At 47.3% G+C, this 25768-nt stretch overlaps 1 protein-coding gene across 4 annotated transcripts in view; it reads right to left on the bottom strand.

Moving 5' to 3' along the window:
- Positions 1-25768, bottom strand: part of ASTN2 (astrotactin 2) — a 2754112-nt gene that overhangs the window by 173316 nt on the left and 2555028 nt on the right. The window contains exon 20 of one of the 4 annotated variants that reach the window (XM_078641981.1): positions 9487-9640. The exons of the other annotated variants lie outside the window; for them this stretch is intronic. Coding sequence (XP_078498107.1) covers positions 9630-9640 — 11 coding nt within the window. The 3' untranslated portion in view covers positions 9487-9629. Of the gene's footprint in view, positions 1-9486; positions 9641-25768 lie in introns of those variants that run through there. 4 annotated transcript variants of the gene reach the window in all.

Below are 25768 nucleotides of genomic sequence, written 5' to 3'. Positions count from 1 at the left end.
ACATTTCTCTACTTGACAGATACCACTGTCATGGCGGTCCCTGTCAATGTAGGAAAAATTTAAAGGGTGGCTCTGTCAAACAGAAGAGTTGGCTGTCAAACTTTTCAAAGGTTTTCTGTTTCCCAGAATACAAACGCCCAAAGATTTATGTTGGAAAAAAAAGCCAGATAAACCTCACTCTTAGGGAGTTTTCTCCCATTGTGTGTGTGTGTGTGTAGGGGGGGAAGGGGGGTCATATTTCTTTTTTTTAATGTCCCTCACCACCAACATATACCCGCCAGGGAGGGGCAGTAAAAAAAAAATCATCTGATTGTCTATTCTACATTGGGCAGACATTTGGATCGCTTACCTCTGACGGTACATACTCCTTTATTTATTTATGCAATTTTATATAGCGCGAACTTTACCCGAAGGTGTCAGAGCGCTTTACATAGGACCCAGTTTCAACCATAAGGACTGATGGTTACATTCGGAAAAACAGATTTGCAAATTTTTGACTTACATAAGAACCAGTTGAAAACATACGGACTTAGGATTTCATGCGTTACAAAAAAAGGTACAAACAGAAAAAATTGCAAATGTACAAGAGATAGAGTCACACAAGGAGGAGATACAAATGGATAAACTCTAGGCATATACTAGAGATATCTCTATCTACTTAGGGAGGGGATACACATGGATATACTCTAAGAGTCACAGAGGAATGGTAGAGAGCACAGCGGACTCCTGCATAAACTAGTGATTAGAGTTATATCTATATACATAGGGAAGGGGTAAGACTGGATATACTCTAAAAGTCACATAGGAATGGAAGAGAGCAAAGCGGACTACTGCATGTCCTAGTGATTAGAGTTAGCTCTATATACATAGGGAAGGGATACACGTAGAAATACTCTAAAAGTCACATAGGAGACTAGTCATTAGAGTTATCTCTATATACATAGGAAGGGATAAGACCGGATATACTCTAATGGACACATATGAATGGTAGAGAGTACAAAGGTCTACTGCATACACTAGTGATTAGAGTTATCTCTATATACATAGGGAGGGGATAAGACTGGATATACTAAAGAGTCACATAGGCAAGGTATATGGTGCAAGGTCTAAAGCAAATACCATCGATTAGAGTTATTACAATAAGTCAAAGAGCAGAGTTCCATAAGTGTGGATGCAGTCACAGAACAAAGGGAGGGTGGGAGGGATGCAAGGGTATGGAGTGAAGGGGAAGCGGAAAAGGGAGGGAACATTTGAGGATCATCCATGGGGAAAAGGGTTGATGGACGAGGGAATGGGAGGAGGGCTAGAGTCCATCGAAACTGTCCGAAAACAGCAGCAAAGTGATGGTCAGGACAAAGCAAAAAGTCAAGAAGTCCAGGAGTGAAGGTGGGAGATGAAGCTGGAGGCCAGCCGCAGGCGCGACACCATCTTTGAGAGCTTGCAGTCAGCCGTCTCGGTGGGGGAGAGAGTGCGCCAGGTGGTGAAGGCCATGTTGACGCTGTTGGTACGGTCACGCGTTGGCCATGGGGCGCTGCACGGCTGCCGGTGGGTTGTGTGTGGATTCACCCGCAAGCAGTGTGGAGTCCATTTAGAACACTGGTGCCCTGTGGGGGGCAGGGGGAGGGTGAGTGGTCTGGAGATCCGGCCCGTGTTGCAGGGCCCCAGGGCATTCCGGCACTGGCAGTGGCCCCAAACTGGCAGCAGGTCGGGAGGCAGGCCAAAAATCCAAGAGAGGGCCGGATTAGCAGGAGGCCGGGGAGAAGTTGGGGCGAGCCAGTGGAAGCGGCGATCGCCATCCAAAAGTCGCCTCCGGCCGCCATCTTAGAGTCAGGCAGGCGCTGGAAGGATTCCCTCGGTGGGGGTCTCCACCGAAGTGAAGGTAGAGGAAATTATGCCAGCTGCTGCGGCGAGAGTCTCGATCAGCCGGGGTAGTGCAGGACGCAATCCTACCTCCCAGCGGCGGCCGCAGTCAGCGGAGTCCACGGCGCAGTGCCGCCCGCCATCTTGAGCGCCTCCGCCCTCTCCTCCTTCACCTCGGGAGATCGAGCCTGTCTGCCAACCTCGGAGCGATCGCTTCTGCTCCGCACCTGCCCCACTCGCTCCGCTTCGTGCTGGAAAAAAGAGCGGTCAAAATGAAGGGCTGCATCTGCCCAGGGCCGGGTCAGAGCATCTCGTGGACCGGGAGCCGAGACGATCAGCGTCCGCTCGGCTCCCGGCTCCGCCCCTCATCCAACATCACCAACATCCAACGGCTCCGCCCCTCATCCAAACTCCAATGGAAAACAATTTACTCCGGCGGTGTAAAAGATGCAGCCTACCTGACTCACAATCAGGTGGGCGGACCTTCAATTTAGCAGACAGGGTATTCCATCACCGATGCAAGAGTACCTGTCCGACAAACTCTATTTGCCGAAGAAGCCCACCGAATGCAAACCAGTAATGACCCTTCTCATCCTGCGAGCAGTCCATCTCAAAACGTGGCCATCTCATCCATTCACTCTGTGTCTCACTGCCTTTTTATTCAGTTGGGAAACTTGAGATTCACGACACCCCGAATCTCAGTGACTAAGCTACACCCATGAATATATATATATAAAATGTGATGTTGGAATAGGACTGTGGTTCAGAGACTTAGGGGCATATCAACAACGATTAGAGATAAACATTGCAGCGATGTTTACCCTATCGCTGGATTTCATCGCCGTGACAGCGCTGTATCAACAACGCTTTTCACAGCGGCGACAAGAAATCCAGTGATAGCGGGGAAATCACCGTTTTGCAGGGAACATCACTGGTTTTCCAGCGATGTTCCCTGCAAAATGGCGATAACCTTGCTGCTACGACCCTGTGGTCGTATCAGCATAATCCATCCCCTATGTTAAGCATAGGTAAGTCCGGATTTTACCAGACGTTAGTTTTTAACAGGTGCTAAAATCCTGTGGGCTGCCTTGTAAATATCGCGATGTGAACATCAGCGATATTTTACAAGGTTGACCATCTGGGGTACGCCCAGTGGCGCCCACTTTGCATCTCATTAGAGATGCAAAGGGAGGTGTCGGGAAAAAGGGTACTAACATGCGATTATGGATGTTAGCACACTCTTGTAAATAGGGCGATAGTTTTATCTCTGCTTTTATGGCTTAAAAAGCCAAAAAAGCGGAGATAAAGCCCTTGTTAATATGCCCCCAGATGCTCTACTTTCATTAGAGTCAGAAAAACAAAGGGACAGAAGCAAAAAAAGAGGCATTATTTGTGAGGATACAATCTCTGCTTGAGATTCCTGTTTTCTCCCAAGCACACAAGCACAGCAGAAAGAGCAGGCCAAAGCCAGTAGAGCTGGGGCCTCCGTTTCCAGAGTGATGCAGCCAGGCCCATCAGCACACAGCCCGAGACTGCGCTGAGCAGCGCAGCTGTTTTGGCGGGGCCTCTTCCCGCCCAGCAGCTGGGAAGCCAAAGCAAGAACCGAGGCCTCTCCGCCTCTCCTCCCCTCCACCCCCCAAAAAAAGGATCGGACCAGGGGTGAAATCAGGACAGAGCAGAAATAGCAAACATTGTCACATTTTCTTAACACCTCGCAAATGCTTTTCGCTGATCTCACGGCTGTCCTTCCCGGCGCAGGCCCCGCAGAGACCTCGACCGCTCTCTCGCGATGACATCACTGCGGCGCGCGGAGTGCTGGGGTGAGCAGTGCTTGCAACAAGGCAACCTCTGCCTGGACCACCTGCTCTGCCGCCCCCCACCTCTCTCTCCCCCCCTCCACACATGCTCTCTCCAAGAAGCTTCTAGATCAAGAGTAACTAGGCTTTGCAATGGTTTAGTTAACCTTAGAGAGAAATGGGAAAGGGATATGGCGCAACGGCCAGAGCTGCCGACTTTGGATGGGGGGCGGCTCGACGCCCTATGATTCTGCGCACATCACGTTACCTCCCCTTCCTAAACATTTACAAAGTGAATGTGACCTTGTGTAATGTAGATTGTACTCTTGTAAAGAGCTGTAATACCTTCTGTGGGGTTGGAGTTATAAATAAAACAGAAAAAAAAAATGTCATCCAGAAGGCACTGAATTGAGAAATAAAAAATCTGAACTCCTAGTGTCGGATTCACCACAAATGTCTGCTACTTGCACTGCAGGTCTACAACTTCGTGTGAATGTAAATTATCAACTTCTTGGAATTCACAGAACTTTTCCAAGCAATTTCCTGGAAAGCTGCAGCAATCATAGCTTTCCAGGTGTAATTCAGGAAATCCCTTTGCTCGACACTTCTGTCAGTTTAATTGTACATGGTGTGCAATTATATTTGTCGAAATACCAGCAACTTTGTGCAACAGCACTCTTAGTTTCCATGGGGAAAATATTTCTCCTGGGCAGAAAGCCCTTACCATACAACTTCAGAAGGTTTGGGGGAGTTCAATTGCCCTTCACAGCCTGCACATGAATTTTCCCCGGCCCCTTGACAGGGATACATTTTGTTCTTTTCCAGGTTAGAAAGTGGTCAAAGAAAAGTTGGGGAATACCTACAAAGTCGTGTTTATGAGCCTTTATAAACCTTCCAGGCGGAACATGCCATCTAAAGTCTGCTCCTCAAGCCTTGTGTGGGATTCACTCCTGTGTAATATTACTCCATCCCAGGATAGTATTATGCATGAGTAGAACTATTTCTGAATGCCAGGCCGCATTTTAAACCTGCACAAATCGCCTTCTGAATAGGAACCTGGTTATGGAGCTCACAGATGTATCAGGGCCTTCTCAACTTCTACACTCACAACAGGCTCGAAGCGCTGACACTTGGCACCAGTTATACATGCTGAACATTCCAGTCTCACACTCAGGGTACCTCTACTCCTGCCTCCTCACTCTGTGGATACTCAATTCTGCAACTCACTAGGTGTACGGTTACTACCACCTCACTCTTCTGTGCATCCTCAGTCCTGCCTCTCACTCTGTGTATCTTACCTTCTGCCTCAACCCTCTGTGCCTCCTCATTCCAGCCCCGCACTCAGTGCACCTTTACTTCTGCCTCATCACTCTATGAATACTCAGTCCTGCAACTCACTAGGTGTACGGTTACTACCATCTCACTCTTCTGTGCATCCTCAGTCCTGCCCCTCACTTGGTGTATCTTCCCTTCCACCTCATCACTCTGTGCATCCTCATTCCAGCCACACACTCAGTGCACCTTTACTTCTGCCTCATCACTCTGTGCATCCCCATTCCTGTCCCCACTCTTTGCATTCTCATCCCAGCCTCACACTCAGGGGACCTTTACTTCTACCTCCTCACTCTGTGAATACTCAGTCCTGCAACTCACTAGGTGTACGGTTACTACCACCTCACTCTTCTGGGCATTCTCAGTACTACCCCTCACTCTGTGTATCTTACCTTCTGCCTCAACCCTCTGTGCCTCCTCATTCCAGCCCCGCACTCAGTGCACCTTTACTTCTGCCTCATCACTCTATGAATACCCCAGTCCTGCAACTCACTAGGCGTACGGTTACTACCACCTCACTCTTCTGTGCATCCTCAGTCCTGCCCCTCACTTGGTGTATCTTCCCTTCCACCTCATCACTCTGTGCATCCTCATTCCAGCCACACACTCAGTGCACCTTTACTTCTGCCTCATCACTCTGTGCATCCCCATTCCTGTCCCCACTCTTTGCATTCTCATCCCAGCCTCACACTCAGGGGACCTTTACTTCTACCTCCTCACTCTGTGAATACTCAGTCCTGCAACTCACTAGGTGTACGGTTACTACCACCTCACACTTCTGGGCATTCTCAGTACTACCCCTCACTCTGTGTATCTTACCTTCTGCCTCAACCCTCTGTGCCTCCTCATTCCAGCCCCGCACTCAGTGCACCTTTACTTCTGCCTCATCACTCTATGAATACCCCAGTCCTGCAACTCACTAGGTGTACGGTTACTACCACCTCACTCTTCTGTGCATCCTCAGTCCTGCCTCTCACTCTGTGTATCTTACCTCGTGCCTCAACCCTCTGTGCATCCTCATTCCAGCCACACACTCAGTGCACCTTTACTTCTGCCTCATCACTCTGTGCATCCCCATTCCTGTCCCCACTCTGTGCATTCTCATTCCAGCCTCACACTCAGGGGACCTTTACTTCTACCTCCTCACTCTGTGAATACTCAGTCCTGCAACTCACTAGGTGTACGGTTACTACCACCTCACACTTCTGGGCATTCTCAGTACTACCCCTCACTCTGTGTATCTTACCTTCTGCCTCAACCCTCTGTGCCTCCTCATTCCAGCCCCGCACTCAGTGCACCTTTACTTCTGCCTCATCACTCTATGAATACCCCAGTCCTGCAACTCACTAGGTGTACGGTTACTACCACCTCACTCTTCTGTGCATCCTCAGTCCTGCCTCTCACTCTGTGTATCTTACCTCGTGCCTCAACCCTCTGTGCATCCTCATTCCAGCCACACACTCAGTGCACCTTTACTTCTGCCTCATCACTCTGTGCATCCCCATTCCTGTCCCCCCTCTGTGCATTCTCATTCCAGCCTCACACTCAGGGGACCTTTACTTCTGCCTCATCACTCTGTGCATCCCCATTCCTGTCCCCACTCTTTGCATTCTCATCCCAGCCTCACACTCAGGGGACTTTTACTTCTACCTCCTCACTCTGTGAATACTCAGTCCTGCAACTCACTAGGTGTACGGTTACTACCACCTCACTCTTCTGTGCATCCTCAGTCCTGCCCCTCACTTGGTGTATATTCCCTTCCACCTCATCACTCTGTGCATCCTCATTCCAGCCACACACTCAGTGTACCTTTACTTTTGCCTCATCACTCTGTGCATCCCCATCCCTGTCCCCACTTAGGGTACTCTGTGTATCTTACCTTCTGCCTCAACCCTCTGTGCATCCTCATTCCAGCCACACACTCAGTGTACCTTTACTTCTGCGTCATCACTCTGTGTGTCTTCATCATTTTCTGAATCCTCAAGTACCCGTCACTCAGTTTATCTTCACTCCTGCTTCGTCATTCTTTGAATTCTGACTCCTGTCATCCTGCTAAGGATACTCAATTCTGATAATCTTTTGGCAATGCCTGATTTTGGCCTTCCTTCAGGGCATAATCTGTCCTCCCTCTCTCTAGCTCATACTTGGACTTGTCCCTTCAAAGTGCATCCTTACTCCAGCACTCACTGAGGGTATCCTCGGTGTAATACACTCTATCTATCATGGATCTGTCTTTCAGTCCGACCCGCTTACTCTCTATATCTTCATTTTACCCTTCAATCTGTGTGTGGTCCATCCAGCCCATCTACGTTATGTCCCTCATTATGAGTGGCTCCTTAATTTCGAGGGGGCCACACATAGTTACCCACCCCAATGGTATTATGAGACCCGTGGGAACACCGCTGAGCTCTTCATTTTCCTGAAGAAATCTCTTTGTGAAAATCCATGAAGAAATGAGAAATTACCATGGGAATCAGACAAACTCCGGATTCTGCCAGAAATTCCTCATTTCTAAGGGTACCGTTAGGGCCTCAATTGTAATCCAGCGGCACCCCACTGGTGATGAGAGGTTAGATTACCACCACACTCGCGGTGAGATCTTAGATTACCACCCCACCTGTGATGAGAGCTTAGATCACCACCCCACTCGTAATGAGAGCTTAGATTACCACCGCACTTGTGATGAGCGTTTAAATTACCACCCCACTCGTGATGAGAGTTTAGATTATCACCCAAATCGTGATGAGAGTTTAGATCACCACCCCACTCATGATGAGAATTTAGATTACCACTGCACGCATGATGAGAGCATAGATTACCACCCCACTCGTGATGAGATCTTAGATTACTACCCCACTCATGAAGAGATTTTAGATTACCACCCCACGAGTGATAAAAGCTTAGCCTACCACCCCACTAGTGATGAGAGTTTAGATTACCACCTCACTCGTGATGAGAGTTTAGATTACCACCCTCTCGTGATGAGAGCTAAAATTACCACCCCACTCGTGATGGGAGCTTAGATTACCACCCCACTAGTGATGAGAGTTTAGATTACCACCTCACTCGTGATGAGAGTTTAGATTACCACCCTCTCGTGATGAGAGCTAAAATTACCACCCCACTCGTGATGGGAGCTTAGATTACCACCCCACTCGTGATGAGAGTTTAGATTACCACCTCACTCATGATGAGAGTTTAGATTACCACCCACTCGTGATGAGAGTTTAGATTACCACCTCACTCGTGATGAGAGTTTAGATTACCACCCACTCGAGATGAGAGCTAAAATTACCACCCCACTCGTGATGAGAGCTTAGATTACCACCTCACTCATGATGAGAGTTTAGATTACCACCCACTCGTGATGAGAGTTTAGATTACCACCTCACTCGTGATGAGAGTTTAGATTACCACCCACTCGAGATGAGAGCTAAAATTACCACCCCACTCGTGATGAGAGCTTAGATTACCACCCCACTCGTGATGAGAGTTTAGATTACCACCCACTCGAGATGAGAGCTAAAATTACCACCCCACTCGTGATGAGAGTTTAGATTACCACCTCACTCATGATGAGAGTTTAGATTACCACCCACTCGTGATGAGAGTTTAGATTACCACCTCACTCGTGATGAGAGTTTAGATTACCACCCACTCGAGATGAGAGCTAAAATTACCACCCCACTCGTGATGAGAGCTTAGATTACCACCCCACTCGTGATGAGAGTTTAGATTAACACCTCACTCGTGATGAGAGTTTAGATTACCACCCCACTCATGATGAGAGTTTAGATTACCACCCCACTCGTGATGAGAGTTTAGATTATCACCCCACTCGTGATGAGAGCTAAAAATACCACCCCACTTGTGATGAGAGCTTAGATTACCACTCCACTCGTGATGAGAGTTTAGATTACCACGTCACTCGTGATAAGAGTTTAGATTACCACCCCACTAGTGATGAGAGTTTATATTACCACCTCACTCGTGACGAGAGTTTAGATTACCACCCACTCGTGATGAGAGCTTAGATTACCACTCCACTCGTGATGAGAGTTTAGATTACCACGTCACTCGTGATAAGAGTTTAGATTACCACCCCACTAGTGATGAGAGTTTATATTACCACCTCACTCGTGATGAGAGTTTAGATTACCACCCACTCGTGATGAGAGTTTAGATTACCACCCCACTCGTGATGAGAATTTAGATTACCGCCCCACTTGTGATGAGAGCTTAGATTACCACCCCACTCGTGATGAGAGTTTATGTCATTAGTCATGCCGTTTCACTCTGAGTATCCAGCCACGTCACTCACTCATTCCACTGCAATGGATTGCAATTGAAATTACACAGTGAGAGCTCAGGGAGATAAATATGGACGTTTAATTCATCCCAACCAATGCCCTCACTTCACTCCCTCGCTCTGTAGATCCTCCTCCTGAGGGGCAGTAGAACAACCAGCTGTTACCCTGGTTTATCTGGCTGTGTTTCTTCCTCTCCATGGGTCCTGGGCAATGAGGATGCAGCTGTTAAACAAGGACTCCTGAGGTTCTTGGCTCACCTCTGGTGGCAAAGTCCGTCTTTGTTAGATGTTGAAGAGTTTTTGCCACATTCATTGATTAGCTGATTTTCTAATTAGGTAGTCCCTTTAAGAAAGGAATAGCCATTAATAAAAATAAAATTATGGCTCTGGGAAATAATTAGCCATTTAGAAAGACAACAGAAGTTTGTAACGATAACTGGCTGAAATTGTTGTCATGTAAGCAATACCTTTCGCAAATCAAAAATGTTGGGTTTCACTTATTTTGCATATTGTTTTCCATCGGGTGATGCCTTTTGCTTCTAATAATTGCATGATGGATACTGATTTGAGCACCAGACGTCTTACGGGAACTGGGAAACTGAACAGTACCACAGCTAGTGAACAATTTCAGTTCAAATGAGACATATTAGACGTATTTCGAGAGATATATATCATAATTTCGTCCATCCCTACCAACAACGAATAGGAAACAAGTATTCCAATTATGCTGCGGTGGGCAATGTTGAGTCAATAAGGCAGTGTTATCCTACGGTGGTAAAGAGTCAACTGTAAGTTATTCTGTGTTGTTGATTTTGGAATCCCGTCACTGTGCTGTCCAAAGGAGGAGACTCGAGGTCAGGTATAAAAGGCTGCTTATGGGTTTGAGGGGGTTGCTCTCTCCTATCTGCACCCTTGCTTTCTTATTTTGGAGCCAAGGGTGACCACCTCCTTCCAAGTCTTTACAGACACTGTTTACAATCCAGGACTTTTATGTCATAGCCTAATGCGTTCTAGGTGTTGTCAGATTCCATTAAATTAATTAACTGAACATACCTGAGATCAATGGGTTATAGGTGAAATGTTTGGGGCTGGAGACAGTGTCCGTAATGGCCTGGAGCGAGGGGGTCAACTTATTACAGAGTTTCAAGTTGAGAGGAACAGCAGCAGTACACCGAGACGCCTACGGGCATTTGTTCGCGCTTAATAAATCTCAAAAATAAATAAATAAATAAATACACCCAACATAGGGTTCAGCGGCATTTGTCAGGACCAAAGTGGTACAGTCGCGTTGCAACAACAAATCTAAAACCTGGTCCTGGCCTCAGGGTGGTCAGCCAGGTGATACAGAAGATGGACCAGAATGCCTTAGTTTTGGGGTCCACTGTCGTACAGTAATGTAGGGGTTCTGCTCTCTCTCAAGCCCTAAGAGGCCGCCTAGACAGCAGGGCTAAATATAGTCATTGAGTCCCTGGATGACATGCCCGGCGAGAGTCGCTCTCACAGGGCACGCCAATCAGGGACTTGTGGAGTACGGACTTCCAGAGGTTTCACAAACATTGATTGGCAAGCACCCAAAGGCAGTCGCAACCCCATAGTTGGATGCTATAAGGCGGAATTCTGAGGGGCATATGTACAAGCACCTATCGCCACCACAACATCACCTATATTGACGTTGTGGTGGCGATAGGGGCTGTGCCTTATGTACATGGCAGCGTTAAGCCACTTAACGTGGCTTAATGCTGCCTTGTACATAAAGCACCCTTTCACGCTATGGTTAGCGTGAAAGGAGCGTGCAGTGGGTGTTGTGATGGGTGTTCCACCGCAACACCCATTCATTTTGATGCTGCCCCCTTTGTACAAGGGTGGCGTACATAGGAGGCGGCGCCAATATTGAGACCAGGTAAAAGCTGATCTGAAGATGGTGAAATGAGGAGAAATGTATTATTTATCCTCGTTTTTGCTTTTTCCATGTGTGTTGCCTTGTGTAGCACACATGGAAAAAGCAATATGCCATTGTTTGTTTATGTGTAGGAAGGTGTCCCTTCCTGTACATAAACAAACTTTCTATAAAATTCCATTTTGTCACTTTCATGTATGCTGCATGAAGCAGCACGCGTGAAAGTGACAGGATGACATTTCTAATACTGTTCATGTGCAGAAAGGGACACCTTCCTACGCATAAACAATCCTCCTCTGCACACAGACAACCTTGCATTCTGGTGCAAGGGTGCCTGCGTTGGCGCTAGGTTGCTAAACTTAGCGCCATCGCAGGGGGAAATGCAAGGCTGCACTACATTCTTGTAAATATGGTGCAGCCTTGCGTTTCAGAAGTGGAGGAGAGAGGCATTAAGCCAGGAAGGCTAACGCATCTCTCCTCCACTTCCTTGTACATATCCCCCTGAGTCTTATACCGAGTCCTGGAGCTACCCGGACAGAAGGCACAGACTCTATTAGGTAGTCAGCGTGACTTTTAGGAGGACATCTGAAGATGCACTTGCAAAGTGGAATGGCTGTGCTGGAGGTGGGAAACATCCTTTACAACAAAACTTTTTCCACGCAGTACCTTTACAACGCTGGTATTACAACGCAAGTCGTTACAACGCATTGCGCTGGGGGGCGCTCTAGGATAGGGAATAGTTTAATTTACTATCCAAAACCTTCCCTACTATCCACGGGGACTGGAGTTGGAATAGTAAATTAAACTATTCCACTATCCAGCGCCCCCCATTGCGTTGTAAAACCTGCGTTGTAAAGGCATGCGTGGAAAAAGCATGCGCTGTAACGACATACATCCCTGGAGGTTCGGCATTGTCCGCTAGACATGGCTTGTTTGTTGGCCAGGTAAGTTTTGGCCTCGGTGTTCAGGATTAAATCAGTATCACAGCTCTTTATGAAGATGATCCTAGCTGTAAGGGGGAGCCGGTGTATGTCTTTTAATGTAATGCGGTAACACTTCTTTGAGCCTTTGATGAGTCATGCCACTGTGTGTGTAGGATACTTTTCAGGGGTGGTATCAGGGAGTCTGCAGAAAGGGGTATTGCCTCCATCCAGATTGAGGATGACTAAGGCTTTACCATTTTTCTGAAGTCATCTTCCAGGTCAACAGTTTCACTTTCTTCAAGCACTTGATGAGGAACTGTGCACCTTGGGCACACACACACTGGCAACAAAGAAGAAGGGATGTAGCATCGCACATCAGAGTGACACTCCGCTGGGTCTCTGGAGGTCAAAGCCACAGGGTGAGGGTCGAAAATGCAGGCAGGTCAGCAGAAAAACACTGAAAAAATAGTAGAGGTGCGGTAAGGTACTCACAGCTGGGATACTCAGTCTCCACTACTCCTTATTTTGTGCACACCTACTCCTACCCCGCGCCGTGTGCATTCTGTCCTGCCAGCCATCGATGTGCCCCTAGACCTCTTCTACTACCTTCTGCTTCCTCAGTCCTCTTCCCTCACTCCCAGGATTATTCAGGCCTGCTCCTCCCTGTGTAAGTCCTCAGCCCATCTCTAAATTCCAGTGCATTCTCAGTACTACAGGCTCTATCGCTGACCTCAATCCTATACGTTGCGAGTTTGTGTTCTTTAGTCTTGCCTCTCACTCAGAATAGTCTCAGCCCTAGCTTCTCAATCACGGTGTCTCATGCGGCATGTTTTCAGACCTGCGCTCTCATTCTCTGCCTGTCAGCCCTGTGAAGTCAGCTCTGCATTCATTGTTCCACCCCCACTGGTCTGTGTATTCTCAGCCTTCTTCCACCCTCAGGGGCATATTACCAACGATTAGCTATATTTATCGCTAACGATGCTTAGCAACAAATTTTTTACCGCTAAGCATCGCCGGAAATTATCGCAGAGATAACTTGCTATTAGCAAGGTTTATCTCAGAAGTGATAAAAATCCTCGCGCTAACTGCCAAATGAGAGATTATTGCTGGAAAACCAATGATAATCTCTCGAAGTTTGGCGTTAGCTTGATAATAGGGGCTCACAAACTTAGCCATGATATCCACCTTCCATAGGATATCATGGCTAAGTCAGGAAAATACCAGGTGTAAAAAAAGCAGTGCAAACCGTGGTTAGCGCTGCTTTTTTTTTATCACCAACAGGGTTAGCGAACTCCTTGATAATAGGAGAAATGTTGCTTAACAACATTTCTCCTATTATTTTACTCTGGAACGCCCCCTTTGCATCTCATTAGAGATGCAAGGGGAAGCGTAGAGAAAAAGGGTGCTAACATGCGAATTTGCATGTTAGCACCCTGTTGCTGAATGGGAGATAATTTTATCTCCGCTTTCTTGGCTTTTAAAGCCAAAAAAGCAGAGATAAATCCCTTGATAATATGCCCCTCAGTTTTGCCTCCTTGGTCTTTAAACCTGTGCATCCTCTGACTTGCCTCCTCTCTGTGTGCATTCTCAGTCCTGCCTACAGACAGTCCTGTTGTTCGGCTCTGTATTCTTAGTCTGCTGCCTCACTCTATATTCTCACTTATGCCCATCACTATGTGCCCTCAGCCCTGCTGCCCCAGTCTGTGTCCACAGTGTTACCGCCTCACACACTGTACCCTCAGTCTTCTCACTCCTTCTATATTCTCAGCCTTGCCACCTCGCTCAATCGTTTGTCTTCTCGCCTCTGTATCCTTAGCCATTCCACCCGACTCTGTACTTTAAGTCCTGCCATCTTACCTTGGGTCCTTAGCCATGCCACCTGACTCTGCACTTTAAGTCCTGCACTCTTACCCTGTATCCTTAGCCATGCCTCCTGACTCTGTACTTTAAATCCTGCCATCTTACCCTGTATCCTTAGCCATGCCACCTGACTCTGCACTTTAAGTCCTGCCATCTTACCCTGTATCCTTAGCCCTGCCAGCTGACTCTGTACTTTAAGTCCTGCCATCTTACCTTGTATCATCAGCCATTCCACCCGACTCTGTTCTTTAAGTCCTGCCATCTTACCTTGTGTCCTTAGCCATGACACCTGACTCTGCACTTTAAGTCCTACCAGCTTACCCTGTAACCTTAGCCATGCCACCGGACTCTGCACTTTAAGTCCTGCCATCTTACCCTGTATCCTTAGCCATGCCACCTGACTCTGTACTTAAAATCCTCCCATCTTACCCTGTATCCTTAGCCATGCCACCTGACTCTGCACTTTAAGTCCTGCCATCTTACCCTGTATCCTTAGCCATGCCACCTTACCCTGCACTTTAAGTCCTGCATCTTACCATGTGTCCTTAGCCATGCCACCTGACTCTGCACTTTACGTCCTGCCATCTTACCCTGTATCCTTAGCCATGCCACCTGACTCTGTACTTTAACTCCTGCTATCTTACCCTGTATCCTCAGCCATTCCACCTGACTCTCCACTTTGAGTCCTGCCATCTTACCTTGTATCCTCAGCCATGCCACCTGACTCTGCACTTTAAGTCCTGCCATCTTACCCAGTATCCTTAGCCATGCCACCTGACTCTGTACTTAAAATCCTCCCATCTTACCCTGTATCCTTAGCCATGCCACCTGACTCTGCACTTTAAGTCCTGCCATATTACCCTGTATCCTTAGCCATGCCACCTTACCCTGCACTTTAAGTCCTGCATCTTACCATGTGTCCTTAGCCATGCCACCTGACTCTGAACTTTAAGGCCTGCCATATTACCCTGTATCCTTAGCCATGCCACCTGACTGTACACTTTATGTCCTGCCATCTTACCCTGTATCCTTAGCCATGCCACCCGACTCTGTACTTTAACTCCTGCTATCTTACCCTGTATCCTCAGCCATGCCACCTGACTCTGCACTTTAAGTCCTGCCATCTTACCCTGTATCCTTAGCCATGCCACCTTACCATGCACTTTAAGTCCTGCATCTTACCATGTGTCCTTAGCCATGCCACCTGACTCTGCACTTTACGTCCTGCCATCTTACCCTGTATCCTTAGCCATGCCACCTGACTCTGTACTTTAACTCCTGCTATCTTACCCTGTATCCTCAGACATGCCACCTGACTCTCCACTTTGAGTCCTGCCATCTTACCTTGTATCCTCAGCCATGCCACCTGACTCTGCACTTTAAGTCCTGCCATCTTACCCAGTATCCTTAGCCATGCCACCTGACTCTGTACTTAAAATCCTCCCATCTTACCCTGTATCCTTAGCCATGCCACCTGACTCTGCACTTTAAGTCCTGCCATATTACCCTGTATCCTTAGCCATGCCACCTTACCCTGCACTTTAAGTCCTACATCTTACCATGTGTCCTTAGCCATGCCACCTGACTCTGAACTTTAAGGCCTGCCATCTTACCCTGTATCCTTAGCCATGCCACCTGACTGTACACATTATGTCCTGCCATCTTACCCTGTATCCTTAGCCACGCCACCCGACTCTGTACTTTAACTCCTGCTATCTTACCCTGTATCCTCAGCCATGCCACCTGACTCTGCACTTTAAGTCCTGCCATCTTACCTTGTATCCTCAGCCATGTCACCTGACTCTGCACTTTAAGTCCTGCCATCTTACCCTGTATCCTTAGCCATGCCACCTGACTCTGTACTTAAAATCCTGCCATCTTACCCTGTATCCTTAGCCATGCCACCTGACGCTGCACTTTAAGTCCTGCCATCTTACCCTGTATCCTTAGCCATGCCACCTGACTCTGCACTTTAAGTCCTGTCATCTTACCTTGTATCCTCAGCCATGTCACCTGACTCTGCACTTTAAGTCCTGCCATCTTACCCTGTATCCTTAGCCATGCCACCTGACTCTGCACTTTAAGTCCTGCCATCTTACCCTGTATCCTTAGCCATGCCACCTGACTCTGCACTTTAAGTCCTGTCATCTTACCTTGTATCCTCAGCCATGTCACCTGACTCTGCACTTTAAGTCCTGCCATCTTACCCTGTATCCTTAGCCATGCCACCTGACTCTGCACTTTAAGTCCTGCCATCTTACCCTCTATCTTTAGCCATGCTTCCTGACTCTGCACTTTAAGTCCTGCCATCTTACCCTGTATCCTTAGCCATGCCACCTGAATCTGCACTTTAAGTCCTGCTATCTTACCCTGTATCCTTAGCCATGCCACCTGACTCTGCACTTTAAGTCCTGCCATCTTACCCTGTATCCTTAACCATGCCACCTAACTCTGCACTTTAAGTCCTGCCATCTTACCCTGTGTCCTTAGCCATGCCACCTTACCCTGCACTTTAAGTCCTGCCATCTTACCCTGTGTCCTTAGCCATGCCACCTGACTCTGCACTTTAAGTCCTGCCAACTTACCCTGTATCCTTAGCCATGCCACCTGACTCTGCACTTTAAGTCCTGTCATCTTACCCTGTATCCTTAGCCATGCCACCTGACTCTGCACTTTAAGTCCTGCCATCTTACCCTGTATCCTTAGCCATGCCACCTGACCCTGCATTTTAAGTCCTGCCATCTTACCCTGTATCCTTAGCCATGCTTCCTGACTCTGTACTTTAAGTCCTGCCATCTTACCCTGTATCCATAGCCATGCCACCTGACTCTGCACTTTAAGTCCTGTCATCTTACCCTGTATCCTTAGCCATGCCACCTGACTGCACTTTAAGTCCTGCCATCTTACCCTGTATCCTTAGTCATGCCACCTGACTCTGCACTTTAAGTCCTGCCATCTTACCCTCTATCTTTAGCCATGCTTCCTGACTCTGTACTTTAAATCCTGCCATCTTACCCTGTATCCATAGCCATGCCACCTGACTCTGCACTTTAAGTCCTGCCATCTTACCCTGTATCCTTAGACATGCCACCTGACTCTGCACTTTAAGTCCTGCTATCTTACCCTGTATCCTTAGCCATGCCACCTGACTCTGCACTTTAAGTCCTGCCATCTTACCCTGTATCCTTAGCCATGCCACCTGACTCTGCACTTTAAGTCCCGCCATCTTACCCTGTATCCTTAGCCATGCCACCTTACCCTGCACTTTAAGTCCTGCCATCTTACCCTGTATCCTTAGCCATGCCACCTGACTCTGCACTTTAAGTCCTGCCATCTTACCCTGTATCCTTAGCCATGCCACCTGACTCTGCACTTTAAGTCCTGCCATCTTACCCTGTATCCTTAGCCATGCCACCTGACTCTGCACTTTAAGTCCTGTCATCTTACCCTGTATCCTTAGCCATGCCACCTGACTGCACTTTAAGTCCTGCCATCTTACCTTGTATCCTTAGCCATGCCACCTGACTCTGCACTTTAAGTCCTGCCATCTTACCCTGTATCCTTAGCCATGCCACCTGACTCTGCACTTTAAGTCCCGCCATCTTACCCTGTATCCTTAGCCATGCCACCTTACCCTGCACTTTAAGTCCTGCCATCTTACCCTGTATCCTTAGCCATGCCACCTGACTCTGCACTTTAAGTCCTGCCATCTTACCCTGTATCCTTAGCCATGCCACCTGACTCTGCACTTTAAGTCCTGCCATCTTACCCTGTATCCTTAGCCATGCCACCTGACTCTGCACTTTAAGTCCTGTCATCTTACCCTGTATCCTTAGCCATGCCACCTGACTGCACTTTAAGTCCTGCCATCTTACCTTGTATCCTTAGCCATGCCACCTGACTCTGCACTTTAAGTCCTGCCATCTTACCCTGTATCCTTAGCCATGCCACCTGACTCTGCACTTTAAGTCCCGCCATCTTACCCTGTATCCTTAGCCATGCCACCTTACCCTGCACTTTAAGTCCTGCCATCTTACCCTGTATCCTTAGCCATGCCACCTGACTCTGCACTTTAAGTCCTGCCATCTTACCCTGTATCCTTAGCCATGCCACCTGACTCTGCACTTTAAGTCCTGCCATCTTACCCTGTATCCTTAGCCATGCCACCTGACTCTGCACTTTAAGTCCTGTCATCTTACCCTGTATCCTTAGCCATGCCACCTGACTGCACTTTAAGTCCTGCCATCTTACCTTGTATCCTTAGCCATGCCACCTGACTCTGTACTTTAAGTCCTGTCATCTTACCTGTCATCTTACTCTGTATCTTTAGCCATGCCACCTTACTCTGTACTCTCACCCCCGTCACCTCATTGTATCCATAGCCTGCTCTCCTCTCCCTGTATCACCAGTTCTGTGTCCAACTCTGTTTCCACAGTCCTGCCGTCTCTCTGTGTAGCCACTGCTCTGCTACATCACAATGCTCTCAGTCCTGCAATGTTATTGGTATCCTTGGCTCCGCTGTCTCACTCTATATCCTCGGACATGCCTAGTACTTTGTAACTTCTGCTCTGCTGTGTCCCTCTGTATCCTCAGCCCTGCCACGTTACGTTATATCCCCAGACCTGCTGTCTCACTCTGTATCTTCAGCTATGCCACCCACCTTACTGTATTTATAGCCATGCTGTCTCTCTCTGTATTATCAGTTCTGTTTTCCACTGTGTTTTGTCAGTCCTTGCACGATCCTTTGTTTCCTCAGTCCTGCTTTCTCTCTTTATCATCAGCTCTGTGTACAATTCTATTTCCACAGGCCTGCCGTTACACTTCAGTCTCCTCAGTTCTGCTGTCTCACTCTGTATCCTCAGCCATGCCACTGCACTCTCTACTCTCAATCCTGCTGCCTCACGGTATCCACAGTCCACTCGCCTCTCTCTGTATCATCAATTCTGTGTAACACTCTGTTTTCACAGTCCTGCCGTCTCTCTTTGTATCCACTGCTCTGCTATATCATAATGTCTTCTGCTTTCCCACGTCACTTTATATCCTTAGCTCTGCTGCTTAACTATGTATCCTCAGTACTTTGTACCCTCAGTCCTGCCAAATCACTGTATATTCTCAGTCATGTGCCCTCAGTCTGTATCCTCAGCCCTGCCACATTACTTTGTATCCTCGGCTCTGCTGTCTCACTCTATATCCTCAGCCCTGCCACATCACTTTGTATCCAAAGTCCCGCCACCTCACTGTATATTCTCAGTCATGTGACCTCATTCTGTATCCTCAGCCCTGCCACGATACTGTGTATCCTCAGCTCTGCTGTCTCACTCTGTATCCTCGGCCCTGTCACGTTACTTTGTTTCCACAGTCCTGTCTCCTCACTGTATATTCTTAGTTATGTGACCTCATTCTGTATCCTCAGCCCTGCCACGTTACTGTGTATCCTCAGCTCTGCTGTCTCACTCTGTATCCTCATCCCTTCCTAATTACTTTGTATCCACGGTCCTTACACCTCACTGTATATTCTCAGTCATGTGACCTCATTCTGTATCCTCAGCCCTGCCACGTTACTTTGTATCCTCAGCTTTGCTGTCTCACTTTGTATCCTCACCCCTTCCACGTTACTTGGTGTCCATGGTCCTTCCACCTCACTGTATATTCTCAGTCATGTGACCTCATTCTGTATCCTCAGCCCTGCCCCGTTACTTTGTATCCTCAGCTTTGCTGTCTCACTTTCTATCCTCAGCCCTGCCACGTTACTTTGTATCCACGTTCCTTCCACCTCACTGTATATTCTCAGTCATGTGACCTCATTCTGTATCCTCAGCCCTGCCCCGTTACTTTGTATCCTCAGCTTTGCTGTCTCACTTTCTATCCTCAGCCCTGCCACGTTACTTTGTATCCACGTTCCTTCCACCTCACTGTATATTCTCAGTCATGTGACCTCATTCTGTATCCTCAGCCCTGCCCCGTTACTTTGTATCCTCAGCTTTGCTGTCTCACTTTGTATCCTCAGCCTTGCTACATTACTTTGTATCCACGGTCCTTCCACCTCACTGTATATTCTCAGTCATGTGACCTCAGCCCTGCATGTGTTGCTCTGGTCTCCACTGTGCCTCACCAGAGCTGTCCGGGCGGAAGCTCTCTGTTCATTCTCGTTCATATAAAAGGCCCACACCAAGAAGGAAGCAATGAAGACCCGGGTTTGTCCAAAACGTAAGGACAGGAGAGGCAGTGCGGGTGATGTCTGACCATTCGTGGTAGAGTCGTATAATTCTATACCCACGTGTGCACTCTGGGGGCCCGCAGCCACCCCTGCCCCCACCAACCCCACGAGCCCCAGCCCTGCCCACTCCCCCTCAGGATTGAATTTTCGTTAATTTTATGGCCACTGGCAGGCCCCAAGTGCAGGAAAGCATACAGAGTGAATGGTGGGCTGCGTGTATACACAACACAATCCCCCAATAAATCTATATGTGTTTAATTGTTTTGTGCTAACATTCTGTTCCTATAAAATCTGAGACTTCAATAAATCCAGAACCCCCAGCCTTTGATTTTTTTGTAAACGCCCTGACATATGTTTGGCTAGGAGCGTTTATGGTTCCCCCCTCCATCCATCTTACCCTGGTTTCAGAACTTCTATTGTGTGTGCTCGTATGTTTAATTCATGACCCCCGGCGAAAGGGCCAAAGAGCAGCGAGAAGGGCTCCTTAATTGTACAAAGCTGCGTTTCTGTCATAATCGGTTTTAGCCACTTTAGTCCGGGCTAGCCCACTCAATGGAAGGTGGCGGGGACGTGCCGTAGACTCCACGCGAAGGCCTGTCGCGAGCACACACTCTGGCGATTTCATATCCGGGGTCTCGTCTGACCCTCACCTGCATCCCAAAGAGGAAGTATGTACCTGACCCAGGATCACAAGTTTTGATGCAACTTCACACATGTCTGTCAACTGTATGGCAGGGAAAACCTGTCGAAGCATTCAAGGGAGTTTCCATCCTTTGCAACAGGTGTAAACATATACAATTATTGTGTTTTCCTTCATTACGGAATGGGTAAATTAGTCGGGTAGGTAACATGGAGGATTGTTTTGATGGAGCATGAAGCTCTCTCTCCCCAGTCGAGGCTCTTGTAAATATTACTAAAGACCCAGGAACAATATGAGGGAGGCAATTTTTTTCTAAAGTATATGTTGACCAAACTGAGCACAGAATAGAGACTTCATGTCTAAAGCATAGAGCGTGCACAAGACTTCCAAATTATATTCAGGAGGACACAGGGGGCATATTATCAAGGACCGGTGTTAAAATTATCGCAGTTTTATCGGCAGGAAATTGCCGATAAAATGGCGATAATGGGCTTGATAATACGTCCTTGTTAATTCCCATAGAAGCACATGTTAACACCAAAACATGGCCTTCTATGGGAATTAACAAGGGCATATTATCAAGCCCATTATCGCCATTTTATCGGCAATTTCCTGCCGATAAAACGGTGATAATGTTAACACCGGTCCTTGATAATATGCCCCACAGCTCGGTAAAGTCACACAAGCTACCTCTTAAGAGAAGGAATACAGGGGCATATTATCAAGATGTGCGTTAAAAAACGCACATCGCACATTTCCCTATCGCCGGCTATCGCTGGATTATATCGCCGTGATAGCGCGTTATTATCAACGCGCAACACGTAGATGATATTAAATTCGGCGATAGTCGGCAATAGGGAACATTAGCGCGTGAAAACAAGCGTTGTTGTCACGCGCTAATGTGTGCCTTGATAATATAGGGGGTGGATTCAGCTTTATGATCCACACCCCCATGTTATCAATGCCTAACACCTGTTCAAAGCAGGCGTTGGGAGACCTGCGATAAACGAGTTTATCACAGGTCTCCTTCTCCCAACACCTGCCTTGATAATAGGGTGTTACCACCTCCAACCACATTCTACATGTGGTTGGACATGGGAACGCCCACCCTGCATCCCATTAGCGTTATCTATCGCCCCCAGTGCGAGGGCGATAGATGAAGTCAAGAATACATCTCTAACTCCGGTTACAGACGTATTGAGAATAGTGCGATAACAAAAAAAATGCGTTAGCGACTTTAAAAAGTCGCTTATGCATTTATCGCGGGCTTGATAATATGCCCCACAATTTGTTTGTAGGGCGAATGATATGTGCTTCAGGTAACACCAATACATTCACTCACACTGTAGTTGACCTGCTCTGCCACAGACGCAAGAAACGGAAAGAACACGGGTAGTCAGATAAGCTGGTTGACATGGAAGTATGAAAGTACTAAAGGGAGGAATGGATGGGAGAACCTGAGTGGGTATCTCACCACTATGAACAATTATGCCAGGCTGTTAAGACCACAGAGCTTGAAGTTTAATGATCACAAACCGAACTAAAAAGAGCAGATTTCCAAAACACCAGTTGAAGTTAACTGGAGCGCATGAGTTAGAACAGCTATCACAACGGCTGGATTCAACCAGATGTTTCTTGTGACCTGGAGTAGGCAAGAGTAAAGGCCCACCACAATGACGGTTAAGGATACTGGGGCATATTATCAAGGATGGGCGATACATTATCGCCGCTTTTATCGGCAGGAAACTGCCGATAAAGCGGCGATAATGGGCTTGATAATATGCTCTATGAATTCCTATTGAATCCCATGTTAGATGTGAAGACATCTAACATGGGCTTCGATAGGAATTCCATAGAGCATATTATCAAGCCCATTATCGCCGCTTTATCGGCAGTTTCCTGCCGATAAAAGCGGCGATAATGTATCGCCCGTCCTTGATAATATGCCCCACTGTTCTTTTAGGCAAATCATTCTTACTCTACATTTCTGTAACCCTTTCCGGTGCTAGATAGATACTACAAGATTACATCTTGATTCCTCACTCAACCAAGAGGAAACTAAAATAAGGGCATTATTCATGGGAAAAGACGACCTCTTATTGAGGAGCCCTATGGCCACATACTTTTTGCTTTGCATATGGTGTACTTGTGAACGATGTTATCCTTCTCAGACAAAGCACATGTTAATCGTGAGGTAAATCTTAAGGGAGCCAAGTTTAGCACCTGTGGTGTGCGATGGAAAAGTCCTATATAATCAAAGATCCGCTCCTCTGAGAAATTGGGAAGGAGGACAAATAAAAGCAGGTACATAAACAAGGAGGATGAATGAGGCACATCACCTATCGTCTGCTTCTCTGGAGCTTCAAAACAATACTAGGGTAATAATAAAAAAAAACACACACACATAAGTCATCTTCTTCCACAAACCTATGGGTAATTCCACACCATACTCATAGATGTTGTCATGGTAAATAGCTCTGGGTCTAGAATCAAAAAGGGTACATCAGTCTAGAGATTCTTCTGAGCTGCTGTTCACCAGCTGTGATTGGCTATTGCTGGAATTAACCAAATTTTCAGATTTGATTCTTGCTTCAAAAGGGAGCCAAGTCGAAAGTAGTTACCTTCAAGTGAACCACTGCAAAGGAAACAAATTGAACACAATAATAGAAGCTGAGGCCCGCTAGAAGAGGCAAATGTACTTGGCGGTCCAAGGTATAATAAAATCCCTCATGTTCATATGGTGACAATGTTTTGATCTGTAAATTTCACGGGTTACCAACTCCAAAAGTAGTGGTATTCATTTTATCTACCTTAGATGCATGAAAGGCTGAACTGGAATTTTCAGAACTGGGAAAAGAGAGCATAAGATCACACACAGATGTTAGCAGGAAGCAATCCCTGGGCCATCTTGCTTTAGACAATATACTTTTCCTGCCTGTCGAGTAGTAGAGATATTGAAGGGGCTGAGTGCCTATGTTTCCAGGCTACCCTTTCCCCCATCAGGGCTTAGCGAGATTCTCTGCTATACCAACCCCCTGGAAACGCAGGGGCTTTCCTGAAGTCCATCAATGACGCTATCGCGCCAGTGGCCTCCAGATTTAAACATTTTTTTGTTTTGGGTGATTTCAACATACACATGGACAAACAGGATATACCGGAGACGTTCTCCATATTGAAATCCTTGGATGCGCTCAATCTTGCTCCGTATGTCTTCACTCCGACACATGTCAGAGGCCACACCCATGACCAAGTATTTGCCAACTGCAATATTCAGATAGAGACTCCCGTATCTCTACTATGGTCTGATCATTACCTGGTGGGATTTAACTAATGAAGGCTTCACTGACCCAGGTCAAGCGGTCGCCCTCTACATCAGGCCTTTTCATAAGGTTACCCCTGCTGCCCTTCAATACGAACTCGACAAACACCCTCTTACTCCGAGTGGTAACATAGAGCAGAATGCGGAGGCCCTTGTTAAGTGGATTGCGCAGGGTACCTTTTTAATCGCCCCTTTAAACCCATGCCCTATTAAAAGTGTTAGATGCTCAGCCCCCTGGTTTAACGAATCCTTGCGACAGTGTAGAAAGGACTGTAAACGCCAGGAAAGAGTATGGAGAAAAGATTTTAACGCCGAAAATAAAAATAATTATAAAGTGGCTTTAAGACAATATCACAAAAGTATTCAGGATGCCAAGAAGAGTTTCTTTGCATCTAAAATTGAGTCAGCTGGAAATAAAAGCAGAGAAATCTTTAGGATCGTTAAGAGCTCCTCTGCTCCTAGCGCTGCAACTAGGCTTTCTTCTCCCTCTGCTGATTGGCAAAGAAGTGATGGCTCCCTTATCAACTGCCCTCCAGAATCAGGATGATATGGCCTCCTTGTTCACTTTTCCTCCTTTGTCCCTCGAGACATCTTTATCAATAATGAAGGGACTCAAATCCGTCTCTCCTGTGGATCCGTGCCCTGCCAAATATCTGGCCTCAATGGCGGAGGTTCTAAATCCCAATGTAAACAGCGTCCTCAACGAGTCTCTTCTTAGCGGCCAGGTCACAGGCAGTTGGAAGAGTGCAAAAATGATCCCTTTCCTGAAAAAAACCCACGGCTGATCCCATGGTCCTATCCAACAATAGACCGATCTCTCTGCTGTCTTTCTTCGCAAAGACCATAGAGAAATATGTGCATTCAGTGATTAGCGATATTGCTGAAGCCAATAATCTTCTTCAACCTAGTCAGTCTGGTTTTAGGCAGAATCTTAGCTCAGAGACAGCTCTGCTAGAGGTCTCCGATTCCATCACAGAGACCCTGGATAAAGGCGGCAAAGCTGTTCTGGTACTTCTGGACCTCTCTGCGGCTTTCGACACCGTGCCCCACAGTCTCCTCCTGCAGAGGTTATGGGAGTGCAGACTAGATGGCACGGTGTTGAAGTGGTTCTCCTCCTTTTTGGAGGATAGAAATCAAGAGGTCTGGATACCTCCTTTTTCTGCCGTTGTGCCGCCCTTGAAGGTCGGCGTGCCACAGGGATCTATCTTGAGCCCTGTACTCTATAATCTGTACATGGCTCCCCTCGCAACCTTGGCGGAAGTATGCGAAGCTATGAATATATCCTATGCCGACGACACTTAATTGCTGTTCACTTGCAGGAAGGGGGAGGAGTTTAACGGGGAGAAGATTAACAAATGCTTGAGAGATATTTTGTCCTGGTTCAGACATAATCATTTTAAATGTAATCTGGAAAAATCTGAAATTATCTTTTTCGGTACTCCCCTTCTTGACGCCTGGAAGCAATGCTGGCCTTCTGACATGTCTCCTCCGCAGTCAGCAGTTAAGATTGTAAAGAACCTGGGAGTGAAATTCAATGATGCCCTATCTATGGCGCCCCAAGTGCAATCAGTAGTGGGCACATGCTTCGGCCTCTTGAAAATGCTCCGCAGGTTTC

This window comes from Lissotriton helveticus, chromosome 5_1 (assembly GCF_964261635.1).
Source record: "Lissotriton helveticus chromosome 5_1, aLisHel1.1, whole genome shotgun sequence".
NCBI classification, from domain to species: Eukaryota; Metazoa; Chordata; class Amphibia; order Caudata; family Salamandridae; genus Lissotriton; species Lissotriton helveticus.
Note: the sequence above shows the minus strand (reverse complement) of the source record. Positions and strands in the feature narration are given on the sequence as shown.